The sequence below is a fragment of the Pistacia vera genome, unplaced genomic scaffold (genome assembly GCF_008641045.1).
Source record: "Pistacia vera cultivar Batoury unplaced genomic scaffold, PisVer_v2 Contig6, whole genome shotgun sequence".
In the NCBI taxonomy this organism is placed as follows: Eukaryota; Viridiplantae; Streptophyta; class Magnoliopsida; order Sapindales; family Anacardiaceae; genus Pistacia; species Pistacia vera.
The window spans coordinates 528,024-541,281 of NW_022196445.1; the positions used below are offsets into that span (position 1 = coordinate 528,024).

At 40.5% G+C, this 13,258-nt stretch overlaps 1 protein-coding gene across 1 annotated transcript; it reads left to right on the forward strand.

The window, feature by feature from the left end:
* Nucleotides 1–640: 640 nt before the first annotated feature.
* Nucleotides 641–1,707, forward strand: LOC116110228. Its single transcript, XM_031396441.1, has 3 exons — nucleotides 641–917; nucleotides 1,089–1,216; nucleotides 1,264–1,707. Exons 1-3 carry the CDS (start codon nucleotides 641–643, stop codon nucleotides 1,705–1,707), a joined length of 849 nt encoding a protein of 282 aa, XP_031252301.1.
* Nucleotides 1,708–13,258: the final 11,551 nt, after the last annotated feature.

Sequence of the window (13,258 nt, forward strand, 5' to 3'; positions counted from 1 at the left end):
ATGCCGAGTGGTGAGATTGCATTAGTTAAGGTGGAGCATGCATGGAAGCCATTTACCTGTGCTTGGTGCAAAACGTTTGGGCATGTCCAAAGGAACTGTCATTGGGCTCCTAAGGAAACCGAACCGTTGTTACCCAAAAAGCCGACTTCTCCTCATGTGCAAGAATGGAGACAAGTTACTAGCAAGAAGAATGTAAGTGTCCCTCTAGAAGTAAGTCAGCAAAGGGTAGGGGGAAAAAGGAAGGTGAGGCCCTTAAACCTTGTGAGAGTGTGAACCAATTTGTGGTGCTATCCGAAGAGGGTAAGGAAAAGAGAGATGTTGCCAATAGGGAGGAGAGGAAGAGCGGGAATGGTATTGAGGAAGGGCTGGAAAGTGAAACAAAGTTAGGTAATGCGATTTTGGGGGAGGAAGCTACGAATGCCAATAAGGATAGAGAGGAGAGAACTCCAACTACCAATGCTGTCTTCCTGAATACATTTGAGGACAGTGACATGGGAATTAGCAATTTATGAACCATTTGGGAACCTGGTACGTGTGGATGAAAAGGAAAGATTGGAGAAGGAAAAGGGAAGTCTTTCTAAGAGTAAAAGGATGAAACTTGCGAAGAAGGCGAGAACTCCCCTGAAGCTACCTCATAGCCATGGTTAAAGTTGCCGTGTGGAATGTTAGAGGGCTCAATTCCCTTATTAAACAGAAAGAGGTAAGGAATCTTATTAGTAGCAATAATTTAAGTTTATGTGCTGTTTTGGAGACTAGGGTTAGGGAGAATAATATGGACGTGGTTAGGAAAATTGTGTTCCGTAATTGGGCTATGGTTGAGAACTATTGTTTTTGTGAAAGGGGGAGAATTTGGGTGGGTTGGGTTGGAGATATTTTGCATGTGCAGGCCACCCAAACTTCGGCTCAAGCAATTCTTTGTAAGATTAGAATTTAGAAAGATAATTCCATGCTCTTTTGTTCTATTGTCTATGGGATGAATAGTGTGGGGGAAGGGAAGGAGCTATGGAAGGAGCTTATTCACCATGCCAATGTTTGCCAACGTGAGCCATGAGTTATTATGGGCGACTTTAATGCGGTTAGATTTGCAGGGGAAAAGAAGAGAGGTTCTAATAAATGGAATTCGCAATGTGAAGAGTTTAATGACATGTGTAAGGAAGCTGATATTGGTGATCTTAATACCATTGGTTCATTCTTCACTTGGAATAACAGAGGAGAGGTCAATTGAAGGATTTGGTGTAAACTTGATCGGGTGATGTGTAATAGCATTGGAGCAGTAGGTTTCCCAACTCTTTTGCGTCCTTCCTTACTCCGGGCATATCAGACCATTTTTTAATGGTGGTTGATAGTGGGCTGAACTTTCAAGGTAAGAAATCCCCTTTCGAGTTTTTCAACTTTTGGGCAGAGCATGAGGACTTCTTACCTATCGTGGAGAGAGTATGGAGTGTGGAGGTGGAGGGTAACCCCATGTACAGGCTGGTCTCTAAGCTAAAAGCGTTGAAGGTTGAGCTTAAGAGACTAAATAGAAAGGAGTTCTGGAACATTTCGGAAAGAGTGAAATTTGCAAGAGATGATCTGGCCCAAGTCCAAGAAAGGCTTGTTGTGGATCCGGTTGATGGTGCTCTTTTGCAAGAGGAGAAACTTAAGGTGGAAAAGATGGTCAAGCTTTCAAAAGCCGAAGAATCATTAGCCAAGCAAAAGTCAGGGTAAATGGTTACGGGAAGGGGATGCTAACACTTCTTACTTCTTTAAATCGATTGCTGGATGGAAGAATAGAAATAAGATTGTTTCCTTGGAAATTGGGGAAGACTCGGCTACTAGTGATCAAGATAGAATCAAGAGGAGTTTGTGTCTTTCTACTCAAATCTTTTTGAAGTAAGTGTGCGGGTGTTCCTATGAGGGCATGGAGGAACTTATCACCCCTGATATTTTGGAGGCAGAGGCCAACTCCATGATTAGTGAGGTTTCAAAAAAAGAGATTCAGAGACCATGTTTGGAATGAGTAAAGACAAAGCACCCGGGCTAGATGGTTATGGAGCTTTTTTCTTTAAAAAAGCTCAGGATATTGTAGGTCATGATGTTGTTAAAGCGATCCAAAATTTCTTCAAGTCTGGGAAAATGCTTAGAGAGGTGAATTGTGCCATTATTGGTTAGCCCCAAAGAATGAAAACCCCTCATCTTGTAGTGAGTTTTGGCCGATCTCATGTTGTAACACCATCTACAAATGCATCTCCAAGATTATGGCAATAGAGTTAAAAGAGTTTTGCCTCAGTTCATTGTAACAACTCCTCTTTAGTACTATCTTATAATACGTACTATGTAAAATATAGATTGATATAATATGAAGATAGTGGGCTCAAATTTTTCTTTACTCATAAATATACTGCTTTACAAATACAAAATACTATGTATTAAAAACTTTCTAATTAATACAAAATATCTAGCTGGTGGACAGTAGTGCCAACACTCTTCGCTCCTTGACGTCCATCCGACCGCTGCTCCTATTTCCTGCAAAACAGAGAGAAAACGGGGTGAGCACAACAATGCTCAGTAAGTAAATCCCTATACTATCCCGCAACTCACTCTTTGGTTCTTTCCTTACTCGACTGTTCTGCTATTTTTTTGTCACTGTTTTTTTCTCTTTCTTTCTAATACTGTTATTCTCCTTTAACTCTGTTCTGCTCTTTTTTCTTCTTTCTCTCTATTCTTTCTCTGTTCTTTTTCTCTTATTTCACTCACCATGAAGGACAATCATGGTTCTCTCTTATTCTCATCATACTCACCATGAAGGAAAATCATGGTTCTTGCTGGTACAAGCTCTACATGAATTAATACGAAAGAACTGATGTTTCTTCTTCTATCTCTATTCTTACTAGTTTAAACTTTCGCATTCTTTCTCATACTCTCTCTCTTTTTATATCTCATTCTTTCTCAAGCTTTCTCATTCTTTAATTCTTCTTTGTCTCATTCTCATTTTATTTCTCTTCTCATAACTCTTTTCTGTTAACTCTCTCTTTAGTAATCACGGCCTCATCTTACCGGAGGCACGACCGGACTCGCTCCCACTCTACGTGACTTCTACTTATTCTAGCTGATCGAACTTAGTTATGCATGGATTCGAACCCTTGGCCACGTGAGTGATAATTCTCTCTCTCGGTACTCGGGTATAGCCTCATCCGCATGCACTCTCACGGGCTACACCACTTCTCTATCTGATACTCATGCCGCTCTCTCAATGCGGCGTACATGCGGGCATACCTACCCATTACAGGGTTTCCCCATCGCATAACCTACTTTATGCTCTTATCTCTCTCTTATTCTTCTCATGTTTGCTCATCTCTTTCTCAAACTAGTACTCATACTCAAGCTACTATCATAATATAGCTTAACTCTTAGCTTTTTTCTCATCTCTGTTCTATACTATTCTTTTCCTTCTCATTCTTACTCATTGGAATGTCACGACCTCATCTGACTGGAGCACGGCTGGGCGCTACCACTCTACGTGACTTCCGCTCAATTCACTACCGATCGGATTTAGTTATGCATGGATTCGGAACCTTTGGCCATATGAGTGTACAATCTCTCTCTCTCTGAATGTCACGGCCCCATCTGACCGGAGGCACGGCTGGAACCTCGTGTTCCACTCTGCGTGACGGTCACGGCCTCATCTAACCGGAAGGCACGGCTGGAACCTCGTGTTCCACTCTGCGTGCTCTACTCGTCACTCACAGGTTCCCCATCGCACAACTTATTCTATTCTCTTCTTTAACTCTTGTGCACAAGATCTCTACTCTTCTCTAGCTACTCATCATAATGTAGCTAACTCTTGAGTAACTCTCTACTCTTTCTCAACTTTTCTTTGCTATCAGAGTATTCTCATCTCTTTACTCTTAAGAGTTGCTATCTCAACATTCTCTACGTCTTCTTACTCAAGCTATTACTTATAGTATAGCTTATCTTCAAAATTCTTTACTCTTAAGCTAATACTCAAGGTAGCTCATACTCAACATTCTATATTCTTTCTCAAACTACTTCTTAATGCACAAATTATGCATATGGATGGTTCATACTTATTAATGCACTTTTGAAATGCCAAATGCAAGATTTCCTCAAAACAGTCATTCTGCACAGGTCACACTAAAAAGACCATAACTTGCGTTATACACCCCGAGTACTACGGTTTTGTGTCTCGTTTTAAAGCTTAGAAACAGGCTATAACTTCTATGTTTTGGTCCTAGCCCAGTTCACAACCGTAGATACCCAAAAATTACTTAGAAAGTTACGGCTGTGACAGGGCAGATTTCACTTAGGCATTTCATCAAGCAACTCATGTGCACATAAAAACTCTTCTCTAACTACCAACTCTCCTCTCTTTTTACCATCCAGAATTGGAAGTAAATTCCCTTCTATGGCATAAACCCTATCATAGAAAAACACTCCCAAAATACATACTCAATCTCCTCAACTTCATCTCAAACTATTACTCATAAACACTTTCCATAAAGGAAATATCCAACAAAATAATATAAATACTCTTCTCAACTCAATTTCTCAACAAATAAACATACATCTCTACTCAATTTCTCAATAAGCATCATATATACATGCATAAATAATCTCTACTTAGAATTTCTTAAACTTAGCTTGAGTTGGATTTACTTATCATACTTGAGTAGTCTCCACTAAAGCTCTCTATCTCTTGTTGGATCATGACTTCCCTTATTTCCTAGCATAAACTTAGTAAGAACTTAACCCTTACAGAATAAAACTCATCTCTAAAGTAGGGATTCTTACCTCTTCTTGCTTAGGATCACTTCTTTGTCAAATTCCAACTCAAAACTCTCAAAATTCCTTGGAAGATTGAGTGAGAAATTGAGAGAAAATGGGAGATGAAGAGGCGGTGGAAATGGGTAAAAATGAATGGGTTTAGAGACCTAACCCTTATTACTCATAATATCCACTCTTTCCCATTTTTCCCTTGCTCTTTCTTGAAATTCCATCTATATCCTTTGATTCTTTACAAATACACCCCCATCTAAACACCAATCTCTATTAAATTTCCTTTCATTTTACTCCCCACTTTTCCTACTAATTAGGGGTAGAATGGTCATTGTGCCCAAAAGAAAATTCTCTAGAAAACTCAAGAATCTTTGTTTAGGCTCGTCGCCGCGGCGAAGCATTTTTTCGTCGCCTCGGCCAAAAGGGCAGAACCTACCCGTATGCAACTTCTCCTCCTCGCCGCGGCGAAGTTTTCTTCGCCCGGCGAAAACTGAAACTCCAAAATTTGCTAAGTCTTGATCAATTCAGGTACACACTCAACCAAACCAAAACATAACTCAACCAAGACATGACTATATAGAATCATTTAGGGGCAACTGAGTAATCCTTTAGGCCATACCGTAAACAGTGGCTACGTATTTCAAGTGGGGTGTTACATTCATCAACAAAGCCGAAGGTGCCTTCGTGGGGGGAGAGGAAAATTGTGGATAATATCCTTTTGAGCCAAGAACTTCTCCACCACTATGACAGGAAGTTGGCCAAAGGGGCTAGATGTGCAATGAAGGTAGACCTTATGAAAGCTTATGATTCTGTAAGATGGGATTTCGTTATTAAAGCTCTAGAGCTTCTCGGGTTTCCTTTGAAGTTTATTGGGTTGGTAGAGGAGTGCATCAAAACTCCTAAATACTCTATAGCCGTTAATGGGGAATTATTCGGATTCTTTAACAGTTCTAGAGGGCTTAGGCAGGGAGACCCTATCTCTCCCTATCTCTTTGTGATTGCCATGGAGGTTCTATCAAGACTTCTAAATAGGGCAACGAGGGAACCTTCTTTTAAGCACCATTGGAGGTGCAAAGAGTTAAACCTAACCCATCTTTGTTTTGTAGATGATTTAATGATCTTTTGCCACGCGGATGAAAACTCTCTTGGCATTGTCAAGAGAGCATTAGATCGTTTCACGTTTTGGGCGGGGTTAGAAGCAAACCCCTCAAAAAGCAACATTTTCTTCTCCGGGGTGAGTGAGGAGGGCAAACAAGCTTTTTTGCCAATTCTTGGGTATCAAGAATTGGCAATGAAGTATTTGGGTGTCCCTCTCATAACCAAAAAGCTTTTCCCTTCTGATTGCAAACCTTTGGCGGACAAAATCTTGGCTCGCATTCAATCTTGGCGGAGCAAATTCCTCTCTTATGCTGGTCGGGTAATTCTCATTAAAGCCATTCTTTTTAACATTCAAGTCTATTGGTCATCTATTTTCGTGCTTCCTTCAAAGATCCTCAATGAAATTGATGCTAAGTTAAGGGCTTTCCTATGGTCTGGGAGTGACATGAAAACCTCAAAGGCCAAAGTTGCATGGGAAGAGGTTTGTGTCCCTGTTGAAGAAGGTGGGTTGGGGATTATGAGAGCTAAGGATTGGAATAAGGCAGCCATGATGAGCCATGTTTGGAATCTTAATCAAGTACATAGTGGCTTCGGGTGGGTTGAGTGGATCAAAGCAACGTACTTGGTGAGGAAGAGCTTTTGGGAGATTCATATACCTTCGGATGCTTCTTGGGCTTGGAGGAGTATTTTGAAGCTTAGAATGGAAGCCAGAGAGCACATCAAACCCATCATCGGAAATGGTTAAGCAACTTATGTTTGGCATGATAATTGGCATCCAAGAGGCCCTCTCAAGGATAGATATGGCAGCCGGATTGTGTATGATTCGGGGCTATATTATCTTGCTAAGGTGTGTGAGATTTGGGATGGGATAACGTGGAGATGGCCAACGGCTAATTCTTGGGCTTTGACGGACATGAAGGTTTCTATCGACTTTGATCCAAAGGAGGGTGAGGACGTGGTAGTTTGGAAGCCGAATGCATCCGGTAAATTCTCTATTAAATCGGCTTGGTAGGTTACTCGTGTGCACCAACACCAAGTGGAGTGGCATCACCTTATATGGTTCCCAAAAGCTATTCCACGACACTCCATGATCACGTGGATGGCATGTAAGGATCGGCTTCAGACCGGGGACAAACTGATGAGGTATGGAATAGCTTCTAGCAATGCATGTTGTTGTTGTAATCATGGGCAAGAAACAATCGATCATCTATTTTTTGCTACAACCTTTCACCCTAAGGATTTGGAACCCAATCCTTGAGCTCTATTCTCTTGGGTATGTCACCCGGCCTTGGAACGATTATGTTGAGCACATAGCTAGTAGGTGGAGGAAGAAAAAGCTAAAGTACTCTTTAGGGAAGCTAAGTTTGGGAGCCACTGTTTACTCTATTTGGAGAGAGAGGAATAGCCAGATTTTTGGTGGGGAATGCAAGGATGCCCATACTCTCTACAACTCCATCAAGAATGTGGTGAGGGAGAGGGCTATGGACCTTAGCAAGATCATAAGGAATACCGACAATAGAAGACTTGCCAAGAAATGGGATCTCCCCATGTCTATTTTTAAAACATCCCATGGGAGGTAATTATATGGTTTGTAAATATTTATGTGATGAGTTTTTTGTCATGTAAGGGGATTTGGTTTTATGATATCTCAGTGGGTGATTATGCTAGAAAAGGCTACTTTGATAATTGGAAGACTTGGGGTGTTGATCTAGTGCTTTGTCTTTGTGTCATTAATGGGCCCTACATTGTTAATGTCCATGGTTATGGAATTGCTTTTGATAATGCTTATGCATATGGGTTTTGTGCTCTGATACTTTTGAACCTAACCCAGGGCATGTCCTGTAGGTGGGATTCATTGTATTCTTTAATCTCTGCTTAGTTCCATTCCTTTGACAAGCGGAATGGGAAAGGAGAAGCTTAGGGGTAGACTTAGATAGTATCATTCATTTGCTCCTTACCCAGGGCATGTCCTGAGGTAGATTGGCCGACTCTTAGGCCTTTTGTACATTCTTTCCCCTTTCTACAAAGGCCTAATAAAAAGCAACCAGCTTAATTTGGGACATGCCCCGAAAATAGGAAACAAAAGAAACAAGCCTACAAACAACCATCCGCTCAAGGGGTTTATCTAAAACCACAAAGGGAGATAAACACCAAGAAGAAAGTTAAGAGAACGCCAAAAATCCCACCTACCATAGGACACCTCCCTAGGTTAGGATCATTAAAAGAAAAACGCGAAATCAACTCTTTACCAATGAGACAAAACAACCAAGCAAAAACCCTTCTGCGTAACCTTTTGTAATCCAATCTTCAAACGGTGTTGAGAGGTTATATGTTCTTGATTTAAACAATAAAGATATTATCAATGTTGAAACTAAGAGAGCCAAACATAGCGATCGAAACCAAACATATATCTACCATTGTAGATTGGGTCATGTTAATTAGACTAGCATTTCAAAACTTCAAAGGGATGGAGTTTTGGACCCTTTTGATTCTTAGTCATTTGAGGGATATAAGTCATGCCTATTAGGCAAGATGACCAAGTTGCCTTTCATAGGACAAAGTGAAAGGGCTATTGAACTATTAGTCATCATCCATAGTGATGTATGTCCACTAATAGTTGAAGCCAGAGGTGAATATTTATACTTCATCACATTTACTAATGATTTTAGTAGATATGGTTATGTCTATCTTATGAGACATAAATTTGAAGCCTTTGATAAATTCAAATGAAGTACAGAATATGTTGGGAAAAAGTATTCAAGCCCGTTGGTTTGATCGATGAGGTGAATACTTAAGCTCAGGGTTTTCTGAATACTTGAAGGAATGTGGGATAGTATCACCCATACACACCCCAACACAATAGAGTGTCTGAGAGGAGAAATATGACCTTACTTGATATGGTTAGGTCTATGATGAGTTTTAGTGATTTACCTGCATCATTCTGGGGTTATGCCTTAGAGACTATGACTCACGTACTAAACCATATGCCATCAAAGTCTGTAGTTAAGACTCCATATGAACTATGGAGTGGGCGAAAGCCCAACTTGTCCTATCTAAGGATTTGGGGTTGCGAAGCTTATGTCTAGAAATTGACTTCAAGCAAGCTGGACCCGAAATCCTACAAATATATATTTGTGGGATATCCTAAGGAGACCAAATGATACTATTTCTACCATCTAGAAAAGCACAAAATTTTTGGCGCTTGTACTGGTATCTTCATAGAAAAGGAATTTTTTCTAAGAAGTACTAGTGAGAGAAAAGTAGAACTGGATGAAGTTCTAGGACCATAATATACGTTAGACGAAGGAAGGGAAGATGTGCCACAAGAAGTGGTTCAACATCATGAGGAGGTTAATCCACAATTTGTGGATCAAAGTGAACCACCTCAGGTAACACATGAGCTACCTAAGTCTGGGAGAGTATGTCGTGAGCTCTAGAAATATGGCTTTCTCGTGACTCAACATGGTGACATGTTGGTCCCAAAAGCTACGAAGACGCTATATCGGATTCAGATTCAGATTTCATTAAATGGCTTGAAGCCATGAAATCTGAGATGGACTCCATGTACTCTAGCATGGTCTCTAGTGGATCCACCTGAAGGGGTAAAATACAGAGGGTGTAAATGAGTCTTCATGAAGAAGACTGACTTGGATGGCAAGATGCATACCTATAAGGCACGACTGGTTGTCAAAGGTTTTAGACAAATTCATGGTATTGACTATAAAGAAACCTTTTTGCCGGTTTCCATGATTAAATCCATCCAGATAATGCTTGTGATTGCTGCATATCATAACTATGAGATTTGGTAAATGGATGTCAAAACAACTTTCCTGAATGGAAACCTTGAAGAAGATGTGTACATGACACAACTTGATGGTTTCATTCTTGATGGGCAAGTTGATCAGGTACGCAAGTTGCAGAGGTCTATTTATGGACTCAAGCAAGCTTCAAGGACTGGAACATTTGTTTCGATGAAGCCGTAAAAGAATTTGGTTTTATCAAGAATGAAGATAAGCTTTGTGTTTACAAGAAAGTAAGTGGGAGTGCAGTGACATTCTTGGTGTTGAATGTCGACAACATACCTTTGTTTTGGAATGATATAGCAAACTTGCAATTGGTAAAGACTTAGCTATCCAAGTGGATCTCCATGAAGGACTTAGGAGAAGTAGCCTCAATCCTCGGAATAAAGATATATCGTGATAGACTGCATAGGTTACTTGGCCTTAGTTAGAGCATATACGTTGACAATGTACTAAAGAGATTCAATATGGAAGAATCCAAGAAGGGATTTCTTCCAATGTCATATGGTGTATATCTCTCTAAGGATATGTGTCCTAAAATACAAGATAAGAGAGATAGGATGAAGAGGATCCCATATTCATCAGCAATTGGATCCATCATGTATGCCATGTTGTGTACTTATCAAAAACCACAAAGGGAGATAAATACCAAGAAGAAAGTAAAGAGAACACCAAAAAACCCACCTACCATAGGACACCTCCCTAGATTAGGATCATTAAAAGAAAAACACAAAATCAAACGCTTTACCAATGAGACAAAACAACCAAGCAAAAACCCTTCTGCTTAACCCTCTGTAATCCAATCTTCAAACGGTGTTGAGAACTTGAGGAACGTCTTTGAAAATAGATCTAGGGAGGCCCCAATCATTCGCCAACTTCCTATTGCTGTAGGATGCGGTGACATTCCTAAGGTCCAAAGCTTTATCTCTCACAACATTTTTGATAGCATCAATTATGGTGAAAGAATCCTTATGGTCACCCCTAAAACTTCGTGAATTTCGTTCCCTCCAAATCCAATAAACCGTAGCCCCTAAGCAAAGCCTACCCAAAGTGAATTTAATACTCTTACCTTTCCATATCCTTGCCAAATGGGGGATGTAATCATGCCAGGGTCTAACCACATAACCAAGGTCAACAAGCCTAAGGATCTTGCTCCAAATAGACTTAGAAAAAGGGCATGCAAAAAATAAGTGGTCAAGAGATTCCATGGATGAGTTACAAAAGCAACAATGAGCATTAGTAGCAGCCCCATACCTCATCAACCTGTCCTTTGTAGGTAATCTCTCCTTTATAGCCATCCATAAGATCATAGAGTATCTTGGAATAGCCTTTGAGAACCACACCAAGTCACACCACTCAACTTTTGCTCTCCTTCCTCTAATTGCCTCCCAAGCCGATTTGGTAGAGAAATCCCCCGAAGGTGAGGGTATCCAACAAATCTTGTCATCAACATTAGAAGGAGTGAAATTCACAGAATTCCTCATGTTAATAAGAGCCCAAGAATTGGCAGTTGGCCACTTCCAGTTGCATCCATCAACCACAGAACTCACTTTAGCATCCTTACCAATCCCCGCATCATAAATAATCCTTTCCCCATAGGTGCAAACAAGGGGGCCGTTCGGGTGCCAGTTATCAAACCAAAGAGAGGTGGTGTTACCATTGCCAATGTTATATTTGATTTTCTTTCTAGCCCTTTCCCTATTTTTGAGGATATGTCTCCATGACCATGTACAATTTTGGGGAATGCATATGTCCCAAATGCTTCTATTTCTCAAAAGATAAATTCGGACCCAAGAGACCCATAAAGTATGGTTTCTGTGATTGCACAGGTTCCAAATATGTCTTAAAGAAGCTGCGAGGTTCCATTCCTTAGATTTCATAAACCCAAGCCCACCCTCATTTTTGGGTACACATACCTCCTCCCAAGCTATTCTAGCTTGTCCTATTCATAAACTCTGGACCAAAGAAAAGCTCTCAAACTAGCATCAATTCCTTATGATTTGGAAGGAAGGGAAGAGAGACGACCAAATAAATTTGCACAGTCCAAAGAATGGATTTAATCAAAATAATCTCCCCGATAGGATAGAAACCTACTTTTCCAAGAGGCAACCCAGCCAAGATTTTATCCAAAGGGGTCGACAATCTCCAAAGGTAAGCTTAGAGGTAATAAGGGGTACACCTAAGTATTGATGGGAAAACTACCCTCGGCAAATCCTATCAAACTTAATAGCTCCATCTTTTCATTGTCACTCACACCAGAAAGGAAGATATTGCTCTTATTAGGATTTGCACTCAATCGACCAACTTTCAAAAGTAATTAAAGCATCTTAAGGAGAGGACAGAGAAGTGCCTTCAGCTTTACAAAAAAGCATGAGATCATCCGCAAACAAAAGATGAGTCAGCCCCATTTCTTGCATCTCCAATGAAAACTGAAGTTCGGATTAGCCGCCACTTATTCAAGAGCCGAGAGAGAACCTCATAGCAATAACAAACAAGTAAGGGGATAAGGGATCCCCTGTCTCAGCCCTAGAGCTCACAAAGAAAACACCAACTCCCCATGATAAACCACGAGAATCTAGGAGCTATGATGCATTTGATACCAATTGACAAGAACATAGGGAAACCAAAATTCAGAGACTTGTAAGAGAACTCCCAATCACGAGTCATAAGCCTTCATAAATCACTTTCAAGGCAAACCTTTTTCCTTGGCGTAGCTCGATTATAGTTGTGCACCAACTCTTGGCATACAGGATATTATCTTCTATTCTCCTATCACCAACAAAGGCTGCTTGTGCGGGTCAATGAAGAGAGGTAAAGCACTCTTAATTCTATTGCAATGATCTTGGGGTAACATTTAAAATTATGTTGCTAGCAAGAAATGGGCCGATAGTCCTATACAAAGAGAGCATTAACACTTGGGATAAGAGCAATTGAAGTACAAATTACCTCCCTGAGAAGCTTGCCCTCTTGGAAGAAGTCTTTAATAGCATAATCACATCTTTTCCCACCACATCCAAGTTTCTTGAAGAATTAAGCACCAAAAACCATTGGTCCAGGAGCTTTGTTGTTCCCAACGAAAACAGAGTGTTCTTGATTTCTATCCGGCACTTCGGCATCATCCCATTGCCATATCACTAGTGATGCAAGGTTCAATAATTTCCTCTAACCCCAGAAGTCTCTCACCCACGGCTCTTCAAAAAGTCTTTAAAGTGGTTGACAATTCCTCCTTAATGCTCAAAGGGTCTCAATAACCTGTCCGTTATCACACTTAAGCTGGTGATTCTATTTCTATCTTTTGCGCATTCACACACTTGAAGAAATAGCTTGTGTTCTGGTCACACCTCTCTAAGCCACTGCACTCTAGATTTTTGCCTAGCTAAAGACTCCTCAGCTCGACTTAAGAAATAAATTAAAAGCTTTGGCTTTTTCCTCAAAGATAAGGTTCTCTTCAAGAGGATTAGAAGCAAGGGCATGCTGGACCGTAGAAGGTTTTCTCTGCTTCAATAACTCTTGCCGAGATATCCCAAACTCCTCTTGTTAAACACTTTAATGCTGCTTTGACTCTCTTCAGTTTAGTAACCCAT